Here is a 24,793-nt window from a genome sequence, read left to right as displayed (position 1 = left end):
AAATTAAAGCTAGAGGAGCACTTTTCCAATGCTGACCCTCGACGCATGTGGCAGGGCATTCAGGCCATTACAGACTACAAACCCAGTAACTCCACCCCCACAACCACTAATGTCGTCTTTCTGAATGAGCTTAATGACTTTTATGCTCGCTTTGAAAGAGACAACAACCAACCCGCTACCACGATCTCCCCCTCAACCGACCACTCACCCATCATACTGGCCTCTTCAGATGTTTGCACTGCACTGAGCCGGATCAATGCGTGCAAGGCTGCTGGACCAAACGGTATCCCTGGACGCGTACTGAGAGGATGTGCAGAGCAGCTCGCCTGGGTATTCACAGACATTTTTAACATGTCTCTTGTCCAGGCAGCTGTTCCAACACGCTTTAAATCCACCTCCATTGTGCCAGTGCCAAAACACTCTAGCCCATCGTGCCTAAACGACTACCGCCCTGTAGCACTCACACCCATCATCATGAAGTGCTTCGAGCGGTTAGTCTTGTCACATCTGAAGAACTCTCTCCCATCAACTCTAGACCCACACCAGTTTGCTTATCGTAGCAATATGAGCACAGAAGATGCAGTCTCCATAGCATTGCACTCTGTGCTCACACACCTGAACAATAAAAACACTTATGCACGGATGCTGTTTGTTGACTTCAGCTCAGCATTCAAAACACTGTCATACCCTCTAAGTTAATCACTAAACTTAGAGCCCTGGACATTAATTTCTCATTTTGCAACTGGATTATGGACTTTCTGACCAACAGACCACAGCATGTCAGGTCAGGCCACATCTGCTCCACTACCATCACACTCAACACTGGTGTACCACAGGGCTGTGTGCTGAGCCCCTTCTTCTACGCCCTCTTCACCCACGACTGCAGACGTGTAAATGGATCTAACCCCATCATTAAGTTTGCAGATGATACCACGGTGATTGGTCTCATCAGCAACAACGATGAGACTGCCTACAAGAAGAGAAGAAGAGGCTCTCATGATCCCATCCACATTAACGGGATGGCTGTTGAGCCTGTGTCATCCTTCAAGTTCCTGGGGACCCACATCTAGAAGGACCTGTCCTGGACTACCAACACCTCCAGCCTGGTCAAGAAGGCTCACCAGCGCCTCTTCTTCTTGAGAACACTAAAGAAGAACCAGCTTTCCTCAGCCATCCTGGTGAACTTTTATCGCTGCACAATAGAGAGAATCCTGACCAGCTATATCACAGTGTGGTATGGGAGCTGCTCTGTTGCTGAGCGCAAGGCATTGCAGCGGGTGGTGAAAACTGCCCAGCGCATCCTTCATATAAATATAGCACCAACATTATGCATTGTTCATTTGAGTCCCTTCTCTATGCACATACTAGGGTTACTTGCAGGAGTATTATGTGACCTGGCCTGTTTGTTTCTTGAGCGAGAAAACAGAAAAGAATTACATGTAGGAAACCATTATAGTCCTTACTTAGCTGAATAACAATGTATCCCAAAATGTTATAATCACCCTAACAATTGCCTTTTTCATTTTTGGTAAATTATATACAGGAAAAGAATTCACGTTTTTCACAAATTTACATTTTGATAAAAAAAAAAACGGCCATATAGATAGAAAAACATTTGCCAAATTAGTAGTCTGGCATGGCTCTGAAGTGAATATGTGATTCCATTGAAGATCAAAGCAAATATAGATTATTACTTTTGGACATGTAAAAAATCAAGTCATTGATTTCAAAAACTATTTTGCAACTATTCCCCAGAAGACACCTGTAAAAATTACAATAATAATATAATATAATAAATATACTATAATATATGATAAAGTAAGAGAATGACATAGTATAAAAACCACACTAAAGGCAATCTCAAAATTGAACAATTATCAAAAACTCCCCTTTTCTATTCATTCCTGTGGGATTTATCAGTGGGTGAAAGTTGAGTTCAATATTTGTTAAATATGCTTCTAAAAATGAACAAAACATTGGTGAGGTTTTCTGTAATGAGCATGAATCTCACATTTTGATAAATGTACCCATTTTTAAATAACTGGTATATAATATCAGAACGAGGTGAACAGCTATGAGGTAAAAGGGCTGTGAAGAAAGAACCCCATATAATGACAACATTATTCCAATCCCTGGGGCCTAGGCATATTTTTTTTTTCACCGTACAAAAGAAAGCATCTCTATCCACTCAATAACCCTAATACAGTGGAAAAATATTTTCGCTTAAACTTTAAAGGGGTTCTATCAGGATTTTCATGGTATTTTTTATTACTAAATTACAGTATGTATATATTATAGGCTGTGGACACAATAAACTCTTTTCACTTTGAATATTTGCCTGGTGGAAGTCTGCCTTCATTTGAGTGCCTGCTCCATATTGGTTTGTCAGTTTGTTCGCCCCCCTGTGCTGAGGGCTCAGGGTGGTGCACCTGGGCCACTTCCTTAGTGTGGTGAGTAACCATTATACTGTCGAAAGACTCACCACAGATGTATTTGTGTATATTGCAAATAATTTATTCTAGGATTTACAATTTCAGAAAGAGCCAGTGCTTCATAATGGAACTGCTTTAATGTATATTATTGCAGGGCTGAGGAATCGGAACATAAATCCTTCAGCTCCAACTCCTCTTTTTATGGTACCTTCCACTCCTCTGGTTTTTAAAGAAATGGTAACACCAACCAGTGTATCAAAGTAATTAAAATATAATGAACTGTTGCTCTGCACTGTTAAAAGCTGTGTGTTTGCTTCAGAAAGAACTATAGTTTATATAAACAAGCTGCTTTGTAGCAATGGGGACAGCCATTCAAGCTGGAAAAAGGAGAAAAGACTACATAGCAGATAACAGATAAAACACCATTGTATTGGACAGGACATATATGTGATGGGTTTTTTTTCCAGTTTGAATGACTGTCCGTGTGGCTATACTATAGTTGTGTTTCTGAAGCAAATACACAGCTTTTACCAGTGCATTTTAACTGTATATCATATGTTAATTACTTTAAAACGCTTTCATTTTTGGTGCTACTGTTCCTAATGTATTTTCCATGTTGAAGTTACGTGCACAACACACAAGGCATTTTCTCACTGACAAAGCTCAAAAATGTAAATCAAATCCTGTGGTTATTCTAAACCAAAATCAGTTAAACTAAATAAAACCATAGCAATTGGAAAGCCTAAACAATTTATTGAACCTGGCATATAGCTGTAGAATAGTTGTTAAATACAATCCAAAATAAATTGAAGTGTGACTGAAGTTTATCAGAGCACAAGTCACAGGACTGAGGGCACCTGGCAAACAGTGTTTCGTCCCACATCAGATTTCAAAATTAAATATTTGAAAAATACTGTTTGCTCTTTTGAAAAACAGATTTCAATGTAGGATTCTGCTGCAGGAGCTTTAAGCTCACCTATAGTTAGAAAGCTGCTTAGATTTTTGGTCCAAAAAAAATCTGGTTCACTTTTGGAACATGAACTGACAAAGGCAGTCTCCAACATAAACAAATTGTAATCCCGTCAGACCATAGCAGGAAGAATAAGTAAAGCTCTGGCATATGTGCTTCTCACATGGCTACGAACTGAACTACAACCTGTCATAATGACTCAACTATACAATCTGGAGAGATTATGCATAAAAGGGCTTCTCCAGAACTTGTTCATGTTGACCATTTAAAGGCAAAGTGAAAATAATGGACATTTTCAGGAAAACAAATGCATCAACCAGCACAAATATAAATATTTCAAGACTTTTATTTCTTAGTGGCTTCCATGAAAAGGGTTTGTTCTTATTTTAAATTCTATACTAGAGTACTGGACCATATCATCTTGGATTCAAGTACAGGGGCATGGCACTATAAAGACTTTCAACGTCCTTCTAAGAGATATGCTTGGAAATATTCCTAGACTTCAAGTATCTAAATATTGATAATCTGCTTTTATGGTCTTCATAACGAGGGAGGCAACTATTGTGTGTACTTCAAAACAGCCCTAAATCTCCCCTTATGGAGATATAATATCTGTCATTCATATATTGGAATGTGTATTAGTTGGAGGCAACAATCTCATCAACCCAAGAACTTAGGACTGTGACCCTGGCGTACAAACCTGGACTGCTTGTTGAGCACATGCTGCTTCCCCAGGACACTGCCAACAAGTGACCATAAACCATTGTCCTGGCATACAACTGGTCCACCGGAATTGGTCCACCGGAATCACCCTGTGTGGGAACAAGAAAAAAATCAACAGTCAAAAAGAGGTACTCCATTATTGGAAATAATAGAAATTAGAAACTATAAGGATCATGAAGAAACTTTGCAACATACATTATAATACAATAAGGTAAGAGGATTTAATTTAGAAAACAATTATGATCAGTGATGTAGCATGGCTTAAGCATAGCAGAAAGAGAAATAATGGAGAAGTTAGAGGAGGTATCAGGTTATATCATGATAAAGTGTATTAAGCGTTGGTGTGATCTTAGCCAATAAGTAACAATAGTTAGTATTAAGATGGATGTTAAATATACAAACCATGCAGGAGTAGGAGCCAGCAGCACCAGCACAGATCATTGTGCCAATGATATTATTTCCCCAGTAGCATTGATCATTTGTCGGCAGAAGCAGAACAGTTTGCTGCAGTTGGTTTGGAGTTGTAAATGCTGTTAAACTAAACCAAAAGCAATTGTCATCATGGCTTTATTCCAACAGCATACCCAAGATCTAAGATATTTTTCCTTACTCCGATTTATCGAAGTGGGAAAATAGAGCATGCCACAATTTGCCAAAAGGAAATTTCAATGATCTTTTATTTTCACCCTTTGGTTAATTAAAAACCTTGTTCATGTGAATTAAGCGTTGACATTTCTGTCTGGTGTACTCTGGTAAACTCGAGTTTAAGTCTTTAATAAACATGCACCATAGTGTCCTGATTTCCGTTTCTTTCATTTTTCATATTGTTTAATCCTCCTCTCCTATTGCTTGTTCAGTCAGCAAATTGTTCACTCTTTGGAGTCTAAACTTTGACAGGGTTTGTGTGAGACTGGGTACAATCTCCTATTTTATAAATAATGGTATAGTGATAAGTAAGCATGCACATTTAGTGGAAGGCTGGATCAATACTGTACTTTTTAATAGGCATGTTGACATACCTTAATAAAATAACACACTATGCATGAATGAGAGAATTTCAACAATCATTCTTCGTTAATCTGCTTTTAAGTGTCTGTAAACCAAATTCCGCCCTCCACCACCACCACCATCATAAAATTACTAAGGGATCACATTAAAAAGTTTGTCCTAGTGAATGACATTATGAGCAGCAATCACCATGGCTTTATGAAGGATAGATAATGTCAGACAAATTTGATTGTTTTTATGATGAGCTAAGTAAGATGCTGGACAGTGGGGGAGCAGTAGATGTGATCTATTTGGATTTTGCCAAAGTTTTTGATACCGTGCCCCACAAACGACTGCTTTCTAAACCAAGGTCTGTTGGGCTTAATGAAGTTGTTTGCACATGAATGGGAAACTGGCTACTGGATTGTGTACAGGGGTGGTTGTTAATAGTACATTCTCTGGAGTAAGGTTCTTAGTGGGGTCCCTCAGGGCTCGGTATGGGGTCCACTTTTATTTCACTTGTTCATTAATGACATGTATCAGTGTTTGCAGATGACTCAAAACTATGCAACCCAATTAATTTCATCCAAGATTTGACATCCTTGCAACAGGATCTTGACAAACTGGCAATCTGGGCAGCCAAGTGGCAGATGAGATTCAATGTTGATAAATGTATAAAGTTGATAAAGTCATGCACCTGGGATGTAAAAATATCCAAGCCACTTATACTCTTAATGTGACTTCACTAGGAAAATCCATAATGGAAAATGACCTTGGAGTCCTTGTAAATAATAAACTTGGCTGTAGCACGCAATGCCAGTCAGCAGCATCAAGGGCAAATAAGGCCTTGACTTGTATTAAAAGGGGCATTGATTCACGGCAGGAAGGGGTCATTCTTCCACTGTATAGAGCACTGGTAAGGCCCCATCTAAAATATGCCATACAATTTTGGTCTCCAGTGCTCAAAAAGGACATTATGTAATTAGAGGTGGTACAGAGAAGGGCAGCAAAGCTGTTAAAAGGTATGGAAAATCTTAGTTATGAGGAAAGACTGGCCAAATTGGGGATGTTCACACTGGAGAATAGGCGCTTAAGGGGTGATATGATAACTATGTAAAAATATATAAGGGGATCATATAGTAATCATATAGTAATGCTTTATTTACCGGTAGGTCTTTCCAGCTGATGCAAGGTCACCCATTTTGATTAGAAGAAAGAAGGTTCCATCTAAATATTCGGAAGAGTTTTTTTTTACAGTGAGAGCTGTAAAGATGTTCTGATTCTCCCTGAATCAGTCATACTGGCTGATACATTAGATAGCTTTAAGAAGAGGTTGAATGGCTTTTTAGCAAGTGAGGGAATACAGGGTTATGGAACATACCGTATATACTCGAGTATAAGCCAACCCGAGTATAAGCCGAGGTACCTAATTTTACCTATGAAAACTGGGAAAACTTATTGACTCTAGTATAAGCCTAGACACAACTACAGCCCTGTCTCCCAGCAGCGCACATTCCGCCAAAGCGACCTCCCCAGCGATCAAACGGACTTCTTTTTGAAGTTGATGGTGACAGAGAATTGCCAAACGGATTACTGTGTGCATTGTCCCACTGTCCCACTACCATGTGCAGAGGGTGCTGTGTGATATTGCCATCACTGTTAATCTTTCACATAACCAACAGAGGGCGATGTGTGATATTACAGTCACTGTTATTCTTTCATATAACCAACAGAGGGCGCTATGTGATATTGCAGTCACTGTTATTCTTTCATATAACCAACAGAAGGCACTGTGTGATATTGCAGTCACTGTTATTCTTTCATATAACCAACAGAGGGCGCTGTGTGATATTGCAGTCACTGTTATTCTTTCATATAACCAACAGAGGGCGCACTGTTATTCTTTCCTATATCCAACAGATGGCGCTGTGTGATATTGCAGTCACTGTTATTCTTTCATATAACCAACAGAGGGCGCACTGTTATTCTTTCATATAACCAACAGAGGGCACTGTGTGGTATTGCAGTCTCTCCCCAAGCGAACTGTTGGTATAGGAATGATTAAAAGTGACTGCAATCTCAGCTACTGGGCACTGACTCGAGTATAAGCCGAGGTAGACTTTTTCAGCACATTTTGGATGCTGAAAAATTCCGCTTATACTCGATTATATACGGTAGCTCAAGTTGACTAGGGACTAGGAAGGAAATTTTTCCCCCTCTGTGGCAAATTGGAGAGGCTTCAAATGGGTTTTCCTCTGGATCAACTAGCAGGTTAAAATAGAGTTAAAAGGTTGAACTTGATGGATGTGTGTTTTTTCAACCTATCTTACTATGTTACTATACACAGCAATATATACGTATAGTACTATGGAAAGCAGAGAAAGAAAGTTGCTTCCTTCCATTATATACTCTGAATTATAATTTTCTTAACATCTTGCTGATGTTTTAAACAAAATACCAATTCACAAATATGTATAATTTGTTTGTTTATGTCTATGTAGTTTGATATTTATATAAAGAATTCTAAAGCAAACCAGTGGTTAAAATATTAAAACAAGTGAAGTGCAAAACCTTAATGCCAGAATTACTCAAGACAAGCAATTTATCCACTGATACTTTATTCCAGTTCCGAGTATATTAGACAGATAACATCACAATTAAATTTCTCCACATATTGGAATGTGTATTAGTTGGAGGCAACAATCTCATCAACCCAAGAACGGAGTACTGTGACCCGGGCATATACAGCTGGGGTGCTTGTTGAGCACATGCTGCTTCCCCAGGAAATTATGCCAACAAGTGACCATGAATCATTGTCCTGGCATACAAGTGGTCCACCAGAATCACCCTGGGTGGGAACAAGAAAACAATATCAGGATACTGAATTATTGGAAATACTTAATAGAAAACAGACTATAATAGAAAACAGACTATAACTATAAGGATCATGAAGAAACTTTGCAACATACATTATATAGTGAATAAAGTACCCCCTCTTGTAAAATATAAGGATATTATAAGTTACCAAGGAGTTTCATGACCGTATAAAAACACGAGGCCGAAGGCCTCAGTGAGTCATGTGACAGAAATGACATCAGATCTCACCGTTTATAAGCATATCATTTACAAGATATTCATGGCTTTTGTGTATTATAATACAATAAGGTAAGAGGATTTAATTAAGAAAACAATTATGTGAAAACAATCAGTGATGTAGCATGGCATAGGTATAGCATAAAGAGAAATAATAGCTGAGGTATCCGGTTATATTATCGTAAAGTGTATGGAGAGTTAGTGTGATCTTAGCCACTAAGTAACAATAGTTAGTATTAAGATAATGTCAGGGCCCGAAGGCTCTGTTGTAGTGTGGACCAAGGAGGAGGCAGTAACACCAAGTTCGCGGTACAAAAGGATTTATCAAGAGAATAGTCGTAAACAGGCAAATGGTCAAATACAGGCAGCAAGGATCAGAGTCGTAAAACAGGCAAGAAGTCGGTACACGGATAATCAGAAAAGCAGTAAATCACACCCAGGAACTATACAAGATAGACCTATAATTGGGCAAGGATGAAAAGGGCAATTAGGAATAAATAGTCCAAAGTTGGCGCCAAAACTTGACGCGGTGACGTCATGACGCCGACGCCGGCGTCCTCACGTTGGCGTCCTGACGCCGACGCACATTCTGACGCCGGCGTCCATTCCGTCGCCGGCGACCAATCCTGGGGCGACACGTTTCAGACGCAGTCATATTACGACCGGGAAGAACCGCATGGTGGAGCAGGAGGTCGCCATCTTGGATGTCCCGTGGGGTAAGTTCTCCATTTTCCATTACAGTACCCCCCTCCTTAGGGGGGGCCTCAGGACCACCGAGGCTAGGGGAAGAAGGAAAGAGTCTGTGGAACTTACGAACCAGGACAGGTGCATGTACGTCGGAGCTTCTCACCCAAGAACACTCCTCAGGACCGAACCCCTTCCACTCGATAAGATATTGAAGAATGCCCCTGGAAATACGAGAGTCCAAGATTCTTTTGACTTCAAATTCCATATGATCGTCAACCAAAACAGGAGCTGGAGAAGAAGAAGAAGAAGGACAAGACATAGCAGGTTTAAGCAGGGAAACATGAAAAACATTGGGTATCCGCAGTTCAGGAGGAAGTTGAAGACGAACAGCCACAGGGTTGATGATTTCGATGATAGGGAAGGGGCCGATGAATTTAGGACCAAGCTTGGGTGTAGGAATCTTGAGACGAATGTTGCGTGTGGAAAGAAAAACTTTATCACCGGGAATGTATGGAGGGGAAGAAATCCTTCTTTTGTCAGCAAACTTTTTCTGCACCAGGGAACTCTTCTCTAAGTTGCCGCAGTGGCATGCCAAATAGCCAACATGTGAGCAGCTTGGTCATTGGCCGCAGGCACATTGGTAAGAAGAAGATCCTGAGAAAACGCCAAAGGATTGAGACCATACACACAGAAGAAAGGAGACTTCTGGGAAGAAGAATGCAGAGCGTTGTTGTGGGCAAATTCCGCCCAGGGAAGAAGATCCGACCAATCATCCTGGCACAAGGACACATGACAACGAAGAAACTGTTCCAAGGCCTGATTGACCCGTTCAGCGGCTCCATTAGACTGTGGGTGGTAGGCAGAAGAAAATTGAAGAGAAATGTTAAGAGCTTTGCAAAGAGACCTCCAGAACTTGGAAATAAACTGGGAAACCCCGATCAGACACAATCTCGGTAGGAAAACCATGGAGACGAAATATATGTTTGATGAAAAGTTCAGAGAGTTCAGGAGCAGAAGGCAATTTCCGAAGAGGCGTGAAGTGAGCCATTTTGCTGAATCTGTCGATCACCACCCAGATGACAGTGTGACCAGACGAAACAGGGAGATCGACAATGAAATCCATCGCCAAGTGAGTCCAAGGTCGAGATGGAATGGGAAGTGGCAAGAGTAAACCCTTGGGGGGGGAATGTCCGGACTTGGAAACAGCACAAGTGGAACAGGACAAAACAAAGTCTTTGACATCTTTCCTTAGGGTCGGCCACCAGACCAAACGAGACAAGAGCTCGGTTGTCTTCTTAATCCCTGGATGACCAGCCTGTTTGGAACTGTGAGCTTGGGATAAAATGTCATGATGAAATTCCGGAGGGACAAAGGCAACACCAAGAGGGGTCTCTACAGGAGCCTAAGACTGAGCAGAAAGTAACTGAGAGGCACAGGAGGGAAACAAGGCGGCAATAATCTTGGTAGAGGGCACAATGGGTACAGGATCTTCGGGACAGGAATCTTCAGGAGCAAAGTTTCTGGACAGAGCGTCAGCCTTCCTGTTTCTGGAGCCAGGACGAAGGTGATAATAAATTAAAACGAGAAAAGAAAAGTGCCCACCTGGCTTGCCGGGGATTGAGGCGCTTGAGGGATTGAATAAACTCAAGGTTCTTGTGGTCGGTAAAGATTGTCACCGGAATAGAAGAACCTTCAAGCAAATGTCTCCACTCTTCCAAGGCCAACTTCACGGCAAGTAGCTTCCGATTGCCCACATCGTAGTTCTGCTCAGGGGAAGAAAATTGTTTGGAGAAAAAAGCACAAGGGTGGAGTTTTCCATCAGAAGAAGATCTTTGAGACAGAACTGCTCCAGCTCCTACATCGGAGGCATCGACTTCAATGAAGAAGGGTTGTAGGGGTTCAGGGTGTCGAAGAATAGGAGCAGAAGAAAAGGCTTCCTTAAGGGTCTTGAAAGCTTCGAGAGCTAGAGGGGGCCAGAGTTGAGGTTTACTCCCTTTACGGATCAGGGCAAGAATTGGATGGATCTTGGAAGAAAAGTTTTTGATAAATTGTCTATAATAGTTGGCGAAGCCAATAAACCTCTGGACTGCCTTAACGCTGGTAGGAAGAGGCCAATCCAAAATTGCAGAAAACTTTGGCGGGATCCATCTTAAAACCTTGAGGAGAAATGATGTAGCCAAGAAAAGGAATGGAAGAAACTTCGAAGGTGCATTTTTCCAATTTGGCGAAGAGATTGTTTTTCCTCAACCTGGAAAGAACTTCACGTACTTGACAACGATGATCAAAAAGGTTTTTGGAAAAATAAGAATGTCGTCTAAATACACGACCACTACACTGTCCCAAGAGATCACGAAAAATGTCATTGACTAATTCTTGGAAGACCGCAGGAGCATTGCAAGACCGAATGGCATGACGAGATACTCGTAATGGCCATCACGAGTATTGAAAGCGGTCTTCCATTCATCTCCCTCACGGATCTGAATGAGATTGTAGGCCCCACGTAGATCCAACTTTAGTAAAGAAACTAGCCCCTTGAGCTGATCGAAAAGTTCAGAGATGAGAGGAAGAGGATATCTGTTCTTTACGGTGATTTTATTTAACCCCCTGTAGTCAATGCAGGGCCGCAAACTGCCGTCTTTCTTTTCAACAAAGAAGAACCTTGCTCCAGCAGGGGAGGTAGAAGGACGAATAAAACCTCTTTGAAGATTCTCCTGGATATAGGACTTCATAGCAGAAGTTTCGGAGGGAGAAAGCGGATAAGTGCGGCCTCGGGAGGCATTGAGCCGGGTAAAAGTTCGATAGGACAATCATAGGGACGATGAGGTGGGAGAGTCTCAGCGGACTTCTTATCAAAGACATCGGAAAAGGCTTGGTACACAGGAGGGAGAGAAGAACTTGAAGACACTGAAGAAACTTTGACAACAGGAACAGCAGGTAAACAGTTGTGTACACAAAATGGACTCCAACGGGAATTTGTGAAGAAGGACCAGTCAATGACCGGATTATGAACACACAGCCAAGGCAGTCCCAGGACCACAGGAGTTTGAAGGGCAATCAATAAGAAGAAAAGACAGTCTTTCCAAATGCATAGTGGCCCACCTTGAAGGAAAGTTCCTGAGTAGACTGCGAGATGATGGCAGAAGAAAGAGGACGATCATCAATCGCCAGGACTCGAAGAGGGGTTGCCAAGGGTTGAAGCGGAATGACATGGTTATCAGCAAAGGCACGATCCATGAAGTTGCCTGCAGCACCAGAATCGAGGAAGGCCTGAGAAGAGATCTTCTTGGAGCCGAACTGGATTTGAACAGGAAGAAGAAAACGTTGAGCAGAAGAATGGGGAGGAGAACAAATTCCACCCAGGTAAGTCTCCCCAAGCTTACCTAGGTTTTGGAGTTTCCCGGCTTCACTGGGCATTCCTGGGCGAAGTGGGCTTTTCCCCCACAGTAGAGGCATAACCCAGCAGCCCTTCGCCGGAGCTTCTCCTGTTCGGAAAGGCGTGCCCGTCCGATCTGCATTGGTTCTTCAGATGGCAAAGAAGAAGTAGCAGGTGCCACAGGAGGAGGAGGAAGAAGATTGGAAGCCGGACTGGGGAGTAGGGGTCTTTGGAAGCGTGGAGCCAGGGTGGGTTGGAACCTGGAAAACTTCCTAGCACGTTCCCTGTCAAGTTCGACTTGGAACTCCCTCTGTCGGGTGTCAACCTTCACAGCCAACGCAACAAGGTCCTCCCATCGAGGAGGAATCTCCCGAGATACAAGATCATTCTTGATGCGCATCGCCAGACCGTTGTAAAAGGCAGCATGGTATCCATCATTATTCCACGAAGTTTCTGCCACGAGAGTTCGGAACTCAATGGCATATTCGGGAACTGAACGAGTCCCTGTCAAGACCGCCGGGAGCGCGAGGAGTCGCTTCCGCTCCCGGCGGCGAAGATTCCAAGATGGCGGCGCCCAGGCAACCCACGTGGGTTCCGACGCCGGCGCCGTGACGTCAGCGCGGCGCGACGGTCGCAGGCGCGCTGACGCTGGCGCAAGGGCGCCAAATTCAAATATAAAAGGACGCCTGAGGCGCCAAGATGGCGCCCGAAAATAGGATTCTGTTCCCTGAGAGTTTCCTGGGTTCCCTTGCTGTTTTCCCTGCTTATATCTGCCTGATTCCTTGTTGTGACCCCTTGCCTGGACCTGGACTTCGCTGATACTCTGCCTGCCATTGACCTGTGCTTGAACTTTGATTATTCTCTTGTCTTACCCCTGGATACCACGACCCTGATCCCTCCTGAGGGGCTTCCTCCTAGATCCGGACTACTCCCCAGAGGGTGGCTCCCGGCTCCCTGACATTATTTTCGGGCCATGGATCCTTCTGAGGAAGCCACACCTCATGTCGGACGAGCGCTCCGCGGACTGGCATCCCGCATGGAGGACTACGAAAACCAGCAGGTTCGCATTGGGCAAGCACTCGATGTCCTGCTAGCTCAAGTGCCTTCTACGCCCTCCGCTGCTCCACTTACTGGAGATTCCCCCATGGCGGCAGCCTCTACGAACGCAAGCTACCCGACAGGTGAGCCTCGCATTCCACCTCCCCCTCGCTTCAGTGGGGACCCACAAGCCTGCAGGGGATTTGCCACACAATGCCAAATTCAATTTGAGTTCCAACCCACACAGTTTCCAAGTGAGCGTTCCAAGGTGGGTTATGTGATGTCTCGATTGAAGGCAAGCCACTGGAGTGGGCAACGTCTCTTTGGGAGAAGAATTCCCCGGTGACTTATGATGTTAAAGACTTTCTCCAAGCTTTTCGCACAGTCTTTGATGCTCCAGGTCGGGTTACGAACGCCCCTGCCCGTCTCTTGCAGCTCCGGCAGGGAAGCCGCAGTGTCAATGAGTACGCTATAGACTTCCGAACACTGATGGCGGAGACTTCCTGGTGTGATGACGCTTACAAGGCCGTATACTACCAAGGCCTATCCATCCGCATCAAAGATGATCTCGTCTCCAGAGAGACTCCTGACACCCTGGAAGGACTGATTGCTCTATCTATTAAGGTGGACATCCGTCTCAGAGAACACCAGGTGGAGAGAGAGCGCAGCAGACGATTTTCTCCCATGTTGGCCCCTCGCTTTCAAAGGCCGATTCTACAAGCACCCACTGTCCCTGTGACTCATGTGTCCACGTCTCCCCTGGAGGAACCTATGCAAGTAGGAAAGGCTCGCCTCTCCGAGCAGGAAAGACTCCGAAGACGTATGGCAGGTCTCTGTTTGTACTGTGGTGGGCATTCCCATTTTGCCAACACCTGTCCTGCCAAAGCCAAGAGTTTTGTACCCCGAGGTATGTCTCAGGTTTCTCATGTAGGGGGCATCACTCGAAGGCCTCAGGAGAAGTATCAAGAAAATTCACGCAGACTTCTCCTTCCTTTGCAGATTCACCTGGCAAGTAAGTCTGTCTTCGAAAGGGCCTTCCTTGACTCCGGAGCAGATGGCAATTTCATGGACGCCTTCTTTGCCGAACGCATGAAGATTCCCCTGCTTCCATTGTCTTCACCCCTGCGAATTACCGCCATAGATGACAAACCCCTGGAGTTTGAATTCGTCACAATGTTCACGGCGGAACTATCTGTACAAGTTGGGGCGCTGCATCAAGAAAAACTTTCTTTCTTCATCATTCCCTGCCCTTCTACTCCAGTAATATTGGGTCTTCCGTGGTTACGTCTGCACAACCCCACCATAGACTGGTCCACTGGGCAGATCTCTCGTTGGAGTTTATTTTGCCTGCAACATTGCCTTCCGCCAAGACCCCTTGAGAAGGTGAATGTCTCCACTGCGGAACTAAAGACTTTGCCCTCCACTTACAAGGGATTTTCCGATGTGTTTTGTAAAAAGTCTGCAGAGTTCCTTCCCCCACATCGCTCCTACGACTGTCCGGTTGAACTCCTGCCAGGAGCTATGCCCCCAGAGGGCGCACCTACCCTCTCTCTCCTGCAGAGACTACCGCTATGAAGGAGTACATCCAAGAAAATCTCCAGCGGGGGTTTATCCGCCCTTCTACCTCTCCTGCAGGGGCTGGGTTCTTCTTCGTGGAGAAGAAGGACGGAGGCCTTCGGCCTTGTATAGACTATCGGGGTCTGAATAAGATCACCGTGAAAACAGATACCCTCTGCCCCTGATTGCCGAGCTCTTTGACCAGCTGAAAGGGGCAAAGATTTTCTCCAAGTTGGATCTCCGGGGGGCCTACAACCTCATTCGCATCCGGGAGGGTGACGAATGGAAGACGGCATTCAACACTCGGGATGGGCACTATGAATATCTCGTTATGCCCTTCGGCCTATGCAATGCCCCTGCCGTCTTCCAGGAGTTTGTTAATGATGTGTTCCGAGATCTCCTAGGAAGGTTCGTAGTCGTATACTTGGACGACATCCTGATCTTTTCCAAGGACCTTGAAAGTCATCGCTCCCAGGTGAAGGAGGTACTCTCTCGTCTGAGGAAGAACTCTCTCTTCGCCAAGTTGGAGAAGTGTGTTTTCGAGGTATCCAAGATCCCCTTCCTAGGATACATTATCTCTCCAGAGGGATTTGAGATGGACCCCGTGAAAGTGTCGGCCATCCAGGAGTGGCCTCTCCCACTGAGTACCAAAGCAATCCAGAGATTCATCGGATTTGCTAATTATTATCGACAGTTCATCCGGGGGTTCTCTTCCCGCATTGCACCTATCCTGGCCCTCATCCGGAAAGGGGGTAAACCCAGTCTGTGGCCTCCATCTGCCATAGAAGCCTTTCAGTCCTTGAAAGAGGCCTTCACGTCCGCTCCTGTTCTTCGACATCCCAATCCTGCACTACCCTTCTGCATCGAAGTTGATGCTTCTGAAGTCGGAGCCGGAGCTATCCTGTCTCAGAGACACTCCACTGATGGAAAATTGCACCCCTGTGCGTTTTTCTCCAAGAAGTTCTCATCCGCAGAGCAGAACTATGATGTCGGAAATCGAGAACTCTTGGCAGTCAAGCTTGCCCTTGAAGAATGGCGTCACCTCCTGGAGGGTTCTGAAATTCCTGTCCAGATTTTCACTGATCACAAGAATCTGGAGTTCATACAGTCCCTCAAGAGGCTAAATCCCAGACAAGCCAGGTGGGCCCTTTTCTTTTCCCGATTTAACTTTGTTTTGACTTATCGCCCAGGTTCCAAGAATCTGAAGGCCGACGCCTTGTCTCGTAGCTTCACTCCGGTGGACCGTGACCCTGAGAGACAGGAACCAATCATTCTACCAGTCAAGATCATTGCCTCTCTGTATCCCCAATTTGCCGACCAGATTCTGGCTGGGCAGTCCTCGGCTCCTCAAGATACTCCGATTGGCATGGCCTTCGTCCCTCCAGAACTTCGCCTGGCCATCCTGCAACAAACCCACTGCTCCAGGCAAGCTGGACATCCTGGTCCGGCCAAGACCCTTGAACTCTTGAGGCGCCTAGTCTGGTGGCCTGATATCCGCAAGGATGTAAAGGACTTTGTGGCTGCTTGTAATGTCTGCGCCACTTCTAAGCCTAGCCATTCCCGCCCCAGCGGGTTGTTACAGCCTTTGCCGGTACCCTCTCATCCATGGACGCACCTCTCTATGGACTTTATTGTCGAACTTCCTCCCTCCGGTGGGAATACTGTGATCTGGGTTGTTATTGACCGCTTCAGCAAGATGGCCCATTTCATCCCTTTGAAGAAGTTACCCTCTGCGGTGGAATTATCCCAACTCTTTATTAAGTACATCTTCCGCCTGCATGGTTTCCCGGTGGAGATCGTCTCCGACAGAGGCACCCAGTTTACCGCCAAGTTCTGGCGTTCCCTATGTAAAGACTTGGGAATAACACTTCAATTTTCGTCTGCCTACCACCCGCAGACGAATGGGGCAGCTGAACGTGTGAACCAAGCCTTAGAACAGTTCCTGAGGAACCACGTGTCTCTTTGCCAGGACGATTGGGCTGACCTCCTCCCGTGGGCGGAGTTTGCTCATAATAATGCATGTCATTCCTCCACAGGAAGGTCTCCGTTTATGGTGGTGTATGGACAGCACCCTCAAGCCTTTCCTCAGGATTTCGTGTTGTCGGACGTCCCGGCTGCAGATGATCTGGCAGCCCATATGCTTGCTATTTGGGCTGCAACCAAGTCTAATCTGGAGAAGAGTGCTCTAGTCCACAATACTTTCGCGGATCGCCGTAGAAGGCCCTCTCCTCCCTACAAGGTGGGTGATAGTGTCTGGCTCTCTTCCAGGAATATTCGCTTGAAGGTGCCATCTCCCAAGTTGGGTCCGAAGTTCCTGGGTCCGTTCCCCATCTTGGAGATAATTAACCCTGTAGCCATCAGACTTCAACTCCCACCAGAGATGAGAATCCCCAACGTGTTCCACGTCTCCCTGGTGAAGCCCACCATCTCTAACCGTTTCTCTGTTGTCCAATCTCCTCCTCCTGCCGTCTCTGTGGAGGGTCAACAAGAATTCGAGGTGGAGAGAATCCTTGATTCCAGAATCTCCAGAGGGTCCCTTCAATACCTCATCCATTGGAAGGGCTTTGGCCCCGAAGAATGCTCTTGGGAGGGACACCGCGATGTGCATGCTCCTCGTTTGGTAAGAGACTTCCACTCCAAGTTTCCCCAGAAACCAAGTCCCGGTGGTCCTGAGGCCCCCCGTGAGGGGGGGGGGTACTGTCAAGACCGCCGGGAGCGCGAGGAGTCGCGTCCGCTCCCGGCGGTGAAGATTCCAAGATGGCGGCGCCCAGGCAACCCACGTGGGTTCCGACGCCGGCGCCGTGACGTCAGCGCGGCGCGACGGTCGCAGGCGCGCTGACGCTGGCGCAAGGGCGCCAAATTCAAATATAAAAGGACGCCTGAGGCGCCAAGATGGCGCCCGAAAATAGGATTCTGTTCCCTGAGAGTTTCCTGGGTTCCCTTGCTGTTTTCCCTGCTTATATCTGCCTGATTCCTTGTTGTGACCCCTTGCCTGGACCTGGACTTCGCTGATACTCTGCCTGCCATTGACCTGTGCTTGAACTTTGATTATTCTCTTGTCTTACCCCTGGATACCACGACCCTGATCCCTCCTGAGGGGCTTCCTCCTAGATCCGGACTACTCCCCAGAGGGGGGCTCCCGGCTCCCTGACAGTCCCTTGCTGCAGCTGGAATAAACGAGCCGAGGCAGAAATAGCCCGACCAGGAGCATCGAACACTGTGCGAAGGTCCCGGATGAAGGCCCTGGCATCGTCGATTACCGGATCCTCCTTCTCCCAAAGAGGAGAAGCCCACTCCAGAGCTTTCCCTTGCAGGCGGGTGATAATATAGCCCACTTTTGCTCGCTCCGAGACAAACTGACCTGGAAGCAGGGTGAATTGGATCTCACACTGGTTGATGAAACCACGGCATGATTCCGGATCACCGCTGTAAAGAGGAGGTGCAGGGATGCGAGGCTCGGAAACCTGGAGCGGAGTTGCAGGAACTGGCATAGGAACTGGAGCCACAGGAGATAAAGCAGACAGTTTCTCCAGGATTGCTTCAAGTGCCTGGCCGAAGTGGGTTTGCTGGGCTTCATATGAGTGCATGCGGGAAGCCAATCCACGAACGGCTCTGCCGACATCAGTTGGAACTTGAGGCTCCTCAGAGGGGTCCATGGCCCAATTATACTGTCAGGGCCCGAAGGCTCTGTTGTAGTGTGGACCAAGGAGGAGGCAGTAACACCAAGTTCGCGGTACAAGAGGATTTATCAAGAGAATAGTCGTAAACAGGCAAATGGTCAAATACAGGCAGCAAGGATCAGAGTCGTAAAACAGGCAAGAAGTCGGTACACGGATAATCAGAAAAGCAGTAAATCACACCCAGGAACTATACAAGATAGACCTATAATTGGGCAAGGATGAAAAGGGCAATTAGGAATAAATAGTCCAAAGTTGGCGGCAAAACTTGACGCGGTGACGTCATGACGCCGACGCCGGCGTCCTCACGTTGGCGTCCTGACGCCGACGCACATTCTGACGCCGGCGTCCATTCCGTCGCCGGCGACCAATCCTGGGGCGACACGTTTCAGACGCGGTCATATTACGACCAGGAAGAACCGCATGGTGGAGCAGGAGGTCGCCATCTTGGATGTCCCGTGGGGTAAGTTCTCCATTTTCCATTACAGATAAATGGTAAATATACAAACCATGCAGGAGGAGGAGCCAGCAGCACCAGCACAGATCATTGTGCCAGTGATATTATTTCCCCAGTGGCTCTTGCATTGATCATTTGTCAGCAGAGGCAGAGCCGTTTGCTGCAGTTGGTTTGGAGTTGTAAATGCTGTAAAAAGAAACCAAAAGCAATTGTTATCATGGCTGTATTCCAACAGCATACCCGAGATCTAAGATAGATTTATATATATTTAACTGCACTTCAACCTTTGATTATTTAGAATTCTGTGAATTAAGCTTTGACATTTTTGTCTGATGTGCTATGCTAAATTTGAGTTTCAGTCTTTTGATAAACATGCCCCTTAATGTCCCGATTTCCATTTTCATATTGGTTAACCCTAATCTCATATTGCTTGTTCAGTCAGCAAAAGCATGGATCAATGATATTTGATAAGGTATGTTGATATCTTAATAACATAACACACTATTCATAAAGGAGAGAATTTAAACAATCATGCTTAGTTCTCTATTAATCTGTTAAACTGTTACCAAATACCACCCCTCCAAGACCACCATAAAATAATATGGATTTAGCCTTTGGATCTCACCATTGTATCTGGTCTTTCCCCATCCACTAGTGACACAAATGCGTCCACCAACATAATCTTCTCCAATATTAGCCAGACAAACTGGAGACACAGTTGAGCTAAAGACAGCTGGAGTGGCCAGTTTAATTAGGGAAATATCATTGTTGATTGTGTTGGAATTCCACTGTGGGTGAGTAAATACCTGTTGCCAAAAAAAAAGCTTATTTAATTTAAAAAATCTATTCTAAAAACATTTATTGATGATTTATATATGAAACTTTGCTGTTTAGGTATTAGGTGCCTTGAATATTCATGTGTATAACTGAAAACTGAGTATACCTTGGCAACAGCAAGAGACTGGATGTTTTCAACATTTGAGCCACGGTCATGCTCTCCAAGAACCACTTTATCTCTGGTCCTGTTAGAAATAGCATAGAAACTATAAGCATTACTTGTTCCAAAAGTGTTCTGCTACATTTCTCGTAAATGTCTGTATAAGGTAATGTGGTCAATTATTTTCAACTGCCAGCCTGTATGTCATGAACCACTGTTATAATAGAACTTTGAGATAAATGTATTATTTACATAAAGTCTTTTGACAGTATTAATGAGAAAATGACAGCCATAAAGCTTGGAAACAACTCTTCGATAGTTGGAACTAGATATATTTTGTATCAGAAAACTGCTGAACTATAGAGAAGAAAATGCAAAAGTGAATGTTTTAGTATGAGAGAATCACTTTAATCTCATTTAGTGTACAAAATGTATTTGTATAAGAGATTACATTGTTTTCCTTACTTATTTTTACAGAGAGAAGTACTAAAACTTACCCAACACCGCAGTGAGCAGCAGTTACAACCCACTCATTGTTAATAAGGGAACCACCACAAAAGTGCCATCCTGTAGAATCCTGTAAATAACAACACAATAATATTATTTAGAATACTCCCTGTACCTCTTCCTTCTTCCGCTCTCTTCTCCTGATGTACATCTCTCTTCTTTTCATCTCTTCTATTTTCCTAACCACTATGCGCAACATTTTGTTTTATCCATTCCTCTCATTTTAAATTTTGTTCCCCACTTCCCTTTTTAAATTTGGGCCTTTGGGGTATATTTATAGTTTTTGCATGTTGAAAATACAAACCATTGCTTCAATGTATTACCACTTCAAATAATTTCCCTAATTTGTAAAGCTTTGTAAAGTTATTGTTTCATCTGCACTTTTCTGCATGGTAAAAATTCAGTAAAAATGCCATATATTTGTAAAGCCCTTACTTAATGTTTTTAATGTCATCAGTTAATTCAGACAATAAGGGCTGAACTCCATGAAGCAATTGGATGCGCTGTGTAGCGCGACAACAAAACAGATGCGACAAATTGGAAGTGCCAAATATAATGGGAGTGAAAGAAACATTGCAGGTACAAACTGCACTGAACACGACTTTCGGATGAAGACGCAGTGTGCAGAGTTCACATCAAACAGTCGTGTCGGATAAATGTAGTTTGTACCTGAGATGTTTCTTTCACTCCCATTATATTCAGTGCCTCCAACTTGTTGTCGCCGTGCTCCGCAGCTCCGCATCGCTTCGTGGAGTCCCTAGGTGTTTCTAATAACAACAAGAGAGTTTTTGTTTCTATAAATAAGCTTATTTGTGTAAAGCTACTAGGTCCTATAGTGACCTTAAAACCATGTAAGTATGAAACTGTTGACAAATGGGGTTGTTCTAAAGGGGCTTGCAGAGATAAATTTGGATAGTAGTAGTAAACTAAATTTGCTGTTTTTCACTCATCTAACCCATGTACAATAATATAGTGCCATAGCTTTTAAACCATGTGGCAGAGACATTCTTAGGAACTGGAAGAACCGACTGAGGGGTTCCATGTTCAGCCTTAGAAAGTGGATCTGAGATTACTTTTGCAACAAAAAAAAAAAGACCCAGATGTGTTACTCTTATGTGCTTAGCATTTGCAGAGCTTAGGAACTGTCAAGATACATATTGACAGCCCCCCCCCTCTTGTGTAAAAGAAAGGAAAACATATAAACAATACATAGTCTTTAAAATTATTAAGCAATATGATGCATATTATTGTATATAGTGTCGGACTGGATACCAGGAAAACTCCCGGTGGGCCCAGGTGTCAGTGGGCCCTCAGCTGCTAAACTTGTGGCCTATTTCATGGCCATTCCATATTTCTATGAGAACAAAGATGGAATAAAATAGATAGAATAATTGATTATAGTATGTAAAGAAAACAGAATGGAGAATAGAGGTTAAATGAGGAGATGAAGAATATTAGTTCTGAGAGCGAGCCCCTGGTCTAAGGTTTTTGGGTGGGCCCCTGGTGTCCCAGTCCGACACTGATTGTATAGACAGTGTATTTTCATACTTTAGAGTTTAGTCCCTTGGTAGTATGTTAAATACTTAACACACAGTACAATTATTAGATTTCTTATCATCTGCACAAATATATTTTATTTTACACAACAAAAATATGGAGTGTAACAAAACAGGTAATTAACTTACTAGTGGTTACTCCACACTAACAGATCTATTTGATGGTGCAGACAGTGATATTACCTGCAGGGAGACTTGCCAAGGCCAGGAATCTGGAACTGCTTCCTCACCATTAACAATCCTGGCATAACCTGTCACTACTGGGGAGATTTCAGGTTGGCCACATCCTGGAGGAATCAGTAACTTATATTAGTCCCAATATATAAGAAATATGAAAATATTTGATATACACATACAGTATATAACTAACAGTAGGTCAATTATACAGTGATGCAGCCCTTACGTTTAGGGCTGGATTACAATTTCTCATCCATAAAAATGTAATCTCTCTCTCCTTATTAGCAATAACAAGACAAATTAGAATACTGTCCCCTAACAAAACCGCTTACATCTTTACCACACTTGTTTAATAACCTTTCTCAATTTGGGCTCATATCTGGGCTGAAGATTAACCCTACGAAATCTGAAGCCTTATCTCTAAACATTTCCCAATCTCAGAAAAAATTGATTCAAATTAATTTTGACTTGCAATGGAGAGATAATTGCTTACATTATCTGGGGGTAGAAATAACTCCTACTCTTGAAGGTCTATACCAAGCCAACTACCCACGGCTATGGGCGGAAATTGAGAAGTCGCTCAGGGCGTGGTCGAAACTGCATATATCCTGGTTCGGTAGGATAAATGCAATTAAGATGGTTCTGTTGCCTAAAATATTGTATTTTTTCCGAGTCTTACCGATAGAAATAGCGCGGACTCATTTAAATAAAATGCAATCAAAATTTATGACATTTATTTGGGGGGGTAAAAAAGCAAGACTATCCCAGAAAACAATGATACTACCCAGAAATAAAGGCGGCCTGAATGTTCCCAACCTACTTTACTATTACCAGGCTGCGAAATTATGCCGATAATCCACTTTTATAGACCCAATCTCCCCCTATGGGCTCAAATTGAAATAGAGTGTTCGAAACCAATAAATCCTGCTGTGTTGCCGTGGATAGCAGGAAAGACCTACTGCTTCCACTCCCGTGTTCAAAATGGCACTATCAGTTTGGGATCAAACCATACAAAAAACACCTTTGATGTCTCCTCATTGCCCAGCTATGCCTGTATTTGGTAATCCTATTTTTGAACCAGGGCTACAGGACAGGGACTTTTGTTGGTGGAAATCCCACAATATATTGTATGTTGCTCATTTTCTTGGCTTGCAAGGCCTTAAGAAATGGTCTACTATAGTTGAGCAGAATAGTCCCCCGTCATCAGAATGTTTTCGGTATATCCAATTACAACATTTTCTTCATATAGTGATTAAAGGATGTACTAATACTTTGACCTCTTCTGCCTGGGAACAAATGTGTGTTAAATTCCCTTGTAGTGGAGGAATAATATCCATCCTGTATAAAGAAATTTTGAATTCCGCGATTTCTTCCCTTCCATCTTACTCTAAGCAATGGGAAAGAGGATTGGGCACTATAGTAGGTGAATCTACATGGCAACAAACTTGGACGAATACGGCTAAGATTTCGATAAATATTTTGGCTCAAGAAATATTGTATAAGGTAATATCTGGATGGTATATGGTTCCCATGAAATTACATAAATTTTATCCCACGTCCAGCCCACTCTGCTTTCGTAACTGCGGCATGGACGGCTCTATGCTACATATTTGGTGGCAATGCAGACAGGCGTTCAGATTTTGGTCCAGAATATTTACGTTAATTGATTCAATTATGGGAATCAGACTTCGAAAAGATCCTATGATGGTATTACTTAATACGACTATTCCAGTCCCGAACAAATATCAGTGCAAACTCATACAATTTATCTTTACGGCAGCGAAACAGACTATTGCTACCTCCTGGAAAAAATGTTCAATTCCTATAATTCTGTTCAGACTCAAAATGAACTGGATTATGGTGAATGAGAGACTGTTGAGTATTTCTACAGATAAATATAATGTTTACACCAAAATCTGGACGCCTTGGATAGGGATGTAGCGAACGTCGGAAAAAAAGTTCGCGAATACTGTCCCCTTTAGAACAGTGTGTCATGTTAAACAATGTGCTTACCATAAACTGTGGTGGCTAAAGCCAGGCACGATACAAGCCAAAGGAAAGCCATAATTGAAGTGGATAACTTTTATTCTCTGGCGAGACACTTATATACTACTGAAAGAGTAGAAAAAAATAGAATTCTGAGCCATTTGACTGGATGATAGGTGAAGGAAAGAAAAAAACTTTTGCAACTAAGATACTGATTTTATCAAGGTTTTCTATAGATGTTTTGTTTATTTATAACATTTGCTGATGGTAAAAAGCAGATACTAACAAGCAAAAATATGACTGGGGAATAAATAGAATGACATATGTTGCACACTCACACATTAATGTTTACTTTTGTTAACTTGTCATTACCCTTAAAGGAAAACTATATCCCCAAAATGAATACTTAAGCAACAGATAGTTTATATCAAATTGAATGACATATTAAAGAATCTTACCAAACTGGAATATATATTTACATAAATATTGCCCTTTTACATCTCTTGCCTTGAACCACCATTTCGTGACTCTATCTGTGCTGCCTCAGAGATCACCTGACCAGAAATACTACAACACTAACTGTAACAGGAAGAAGTGAGGAAGCAAAAGGCAGAACTCTGTCTGTTAATTGGCTCA

At 43.7% G+C, this 24,793-nt stretch overlaps 1 protein-coding gene across 1 annotated transcript; it reads right to left on the bottom strand.

Annotated features, from left to right (window-relative positions):
• Nucleotides 1–7,724: 7,724 nt before the first annotated feature.
• LOC108715072 (chymotrypsin B) lies at nucleotides 7,725–24,562 on the bottom strand. The gene is made up of 7 exons (XM_018259918.2): nucleotides 24,185–24,562; nucleotides 22,178–22,281; nucleotides 20,429–20,508; nucleotides 19,938–20,016; nucleotides 19,620–19,800; nucleotides 19,047–19,180; nucleotides 7,725–7,960 (listed from the first exon to the last, which is right to left on the bottom strand). Exons 1-7 carry the CDS (start codon nucleotides 24,234–24,236, stop codon nucleotides 7,799–7,801), a joined length of 792 nt encoding a protein of 263 aa, XP_018115407.1. The 5' UTR covers nucleotides 24,237–24,562; the 3' UTR covers nucleotides 7,725–7,798.
• Nucleotides 24,563–24,793: the final 231 nt, after the last annotated feature.

Source organism: Xenopus laevis, chromosome 4S (assembly GCF_017654675.1).
Source record: "Xenopus laevis strain J_2021 chromosome 4S, Xenopus_laevis_v10.1, whole genome shotgun sequence".
In the NCBI taxonomy this organism is placed as follows: domain Eukaryota; kingdom Metazoa; phylum Chordata; class Amphibia; order Anura; family Pipidae; genus Xenopus; species Xenopus laevis.
The sequence above is the reverse complement of the archived record's forward strand: the minus strand, read 5'-3'. Positions and strand labels throughout refer to the sequence as shown.

Excerpts from the sequence above, each read along its gene's own strand:
- LOC108715072 (XM_018259918.2), bottom strand. The coding sequence starts at position 24,236 with ATGGCTTTCCTTTGGCTTGTATCGTGCCTGGCTTTAGCCACCACAGTT. Across the intron at positions 20,017-20,428 it reads GCTGCTCACTGCGGTGTTGG|GACCAGAGATAAAGTGGTTC; the intron begins GTAAGTTTTAGT and ends TATTTCTAACAG. Across the intron at positions 19,801-19,937 it reads AGTCTCTTGCTGTTGCCAAG|GTATTTACTCACCCACAGTG; the intron begins GTATACTCAGTT and ends TTTTGGCAACAG.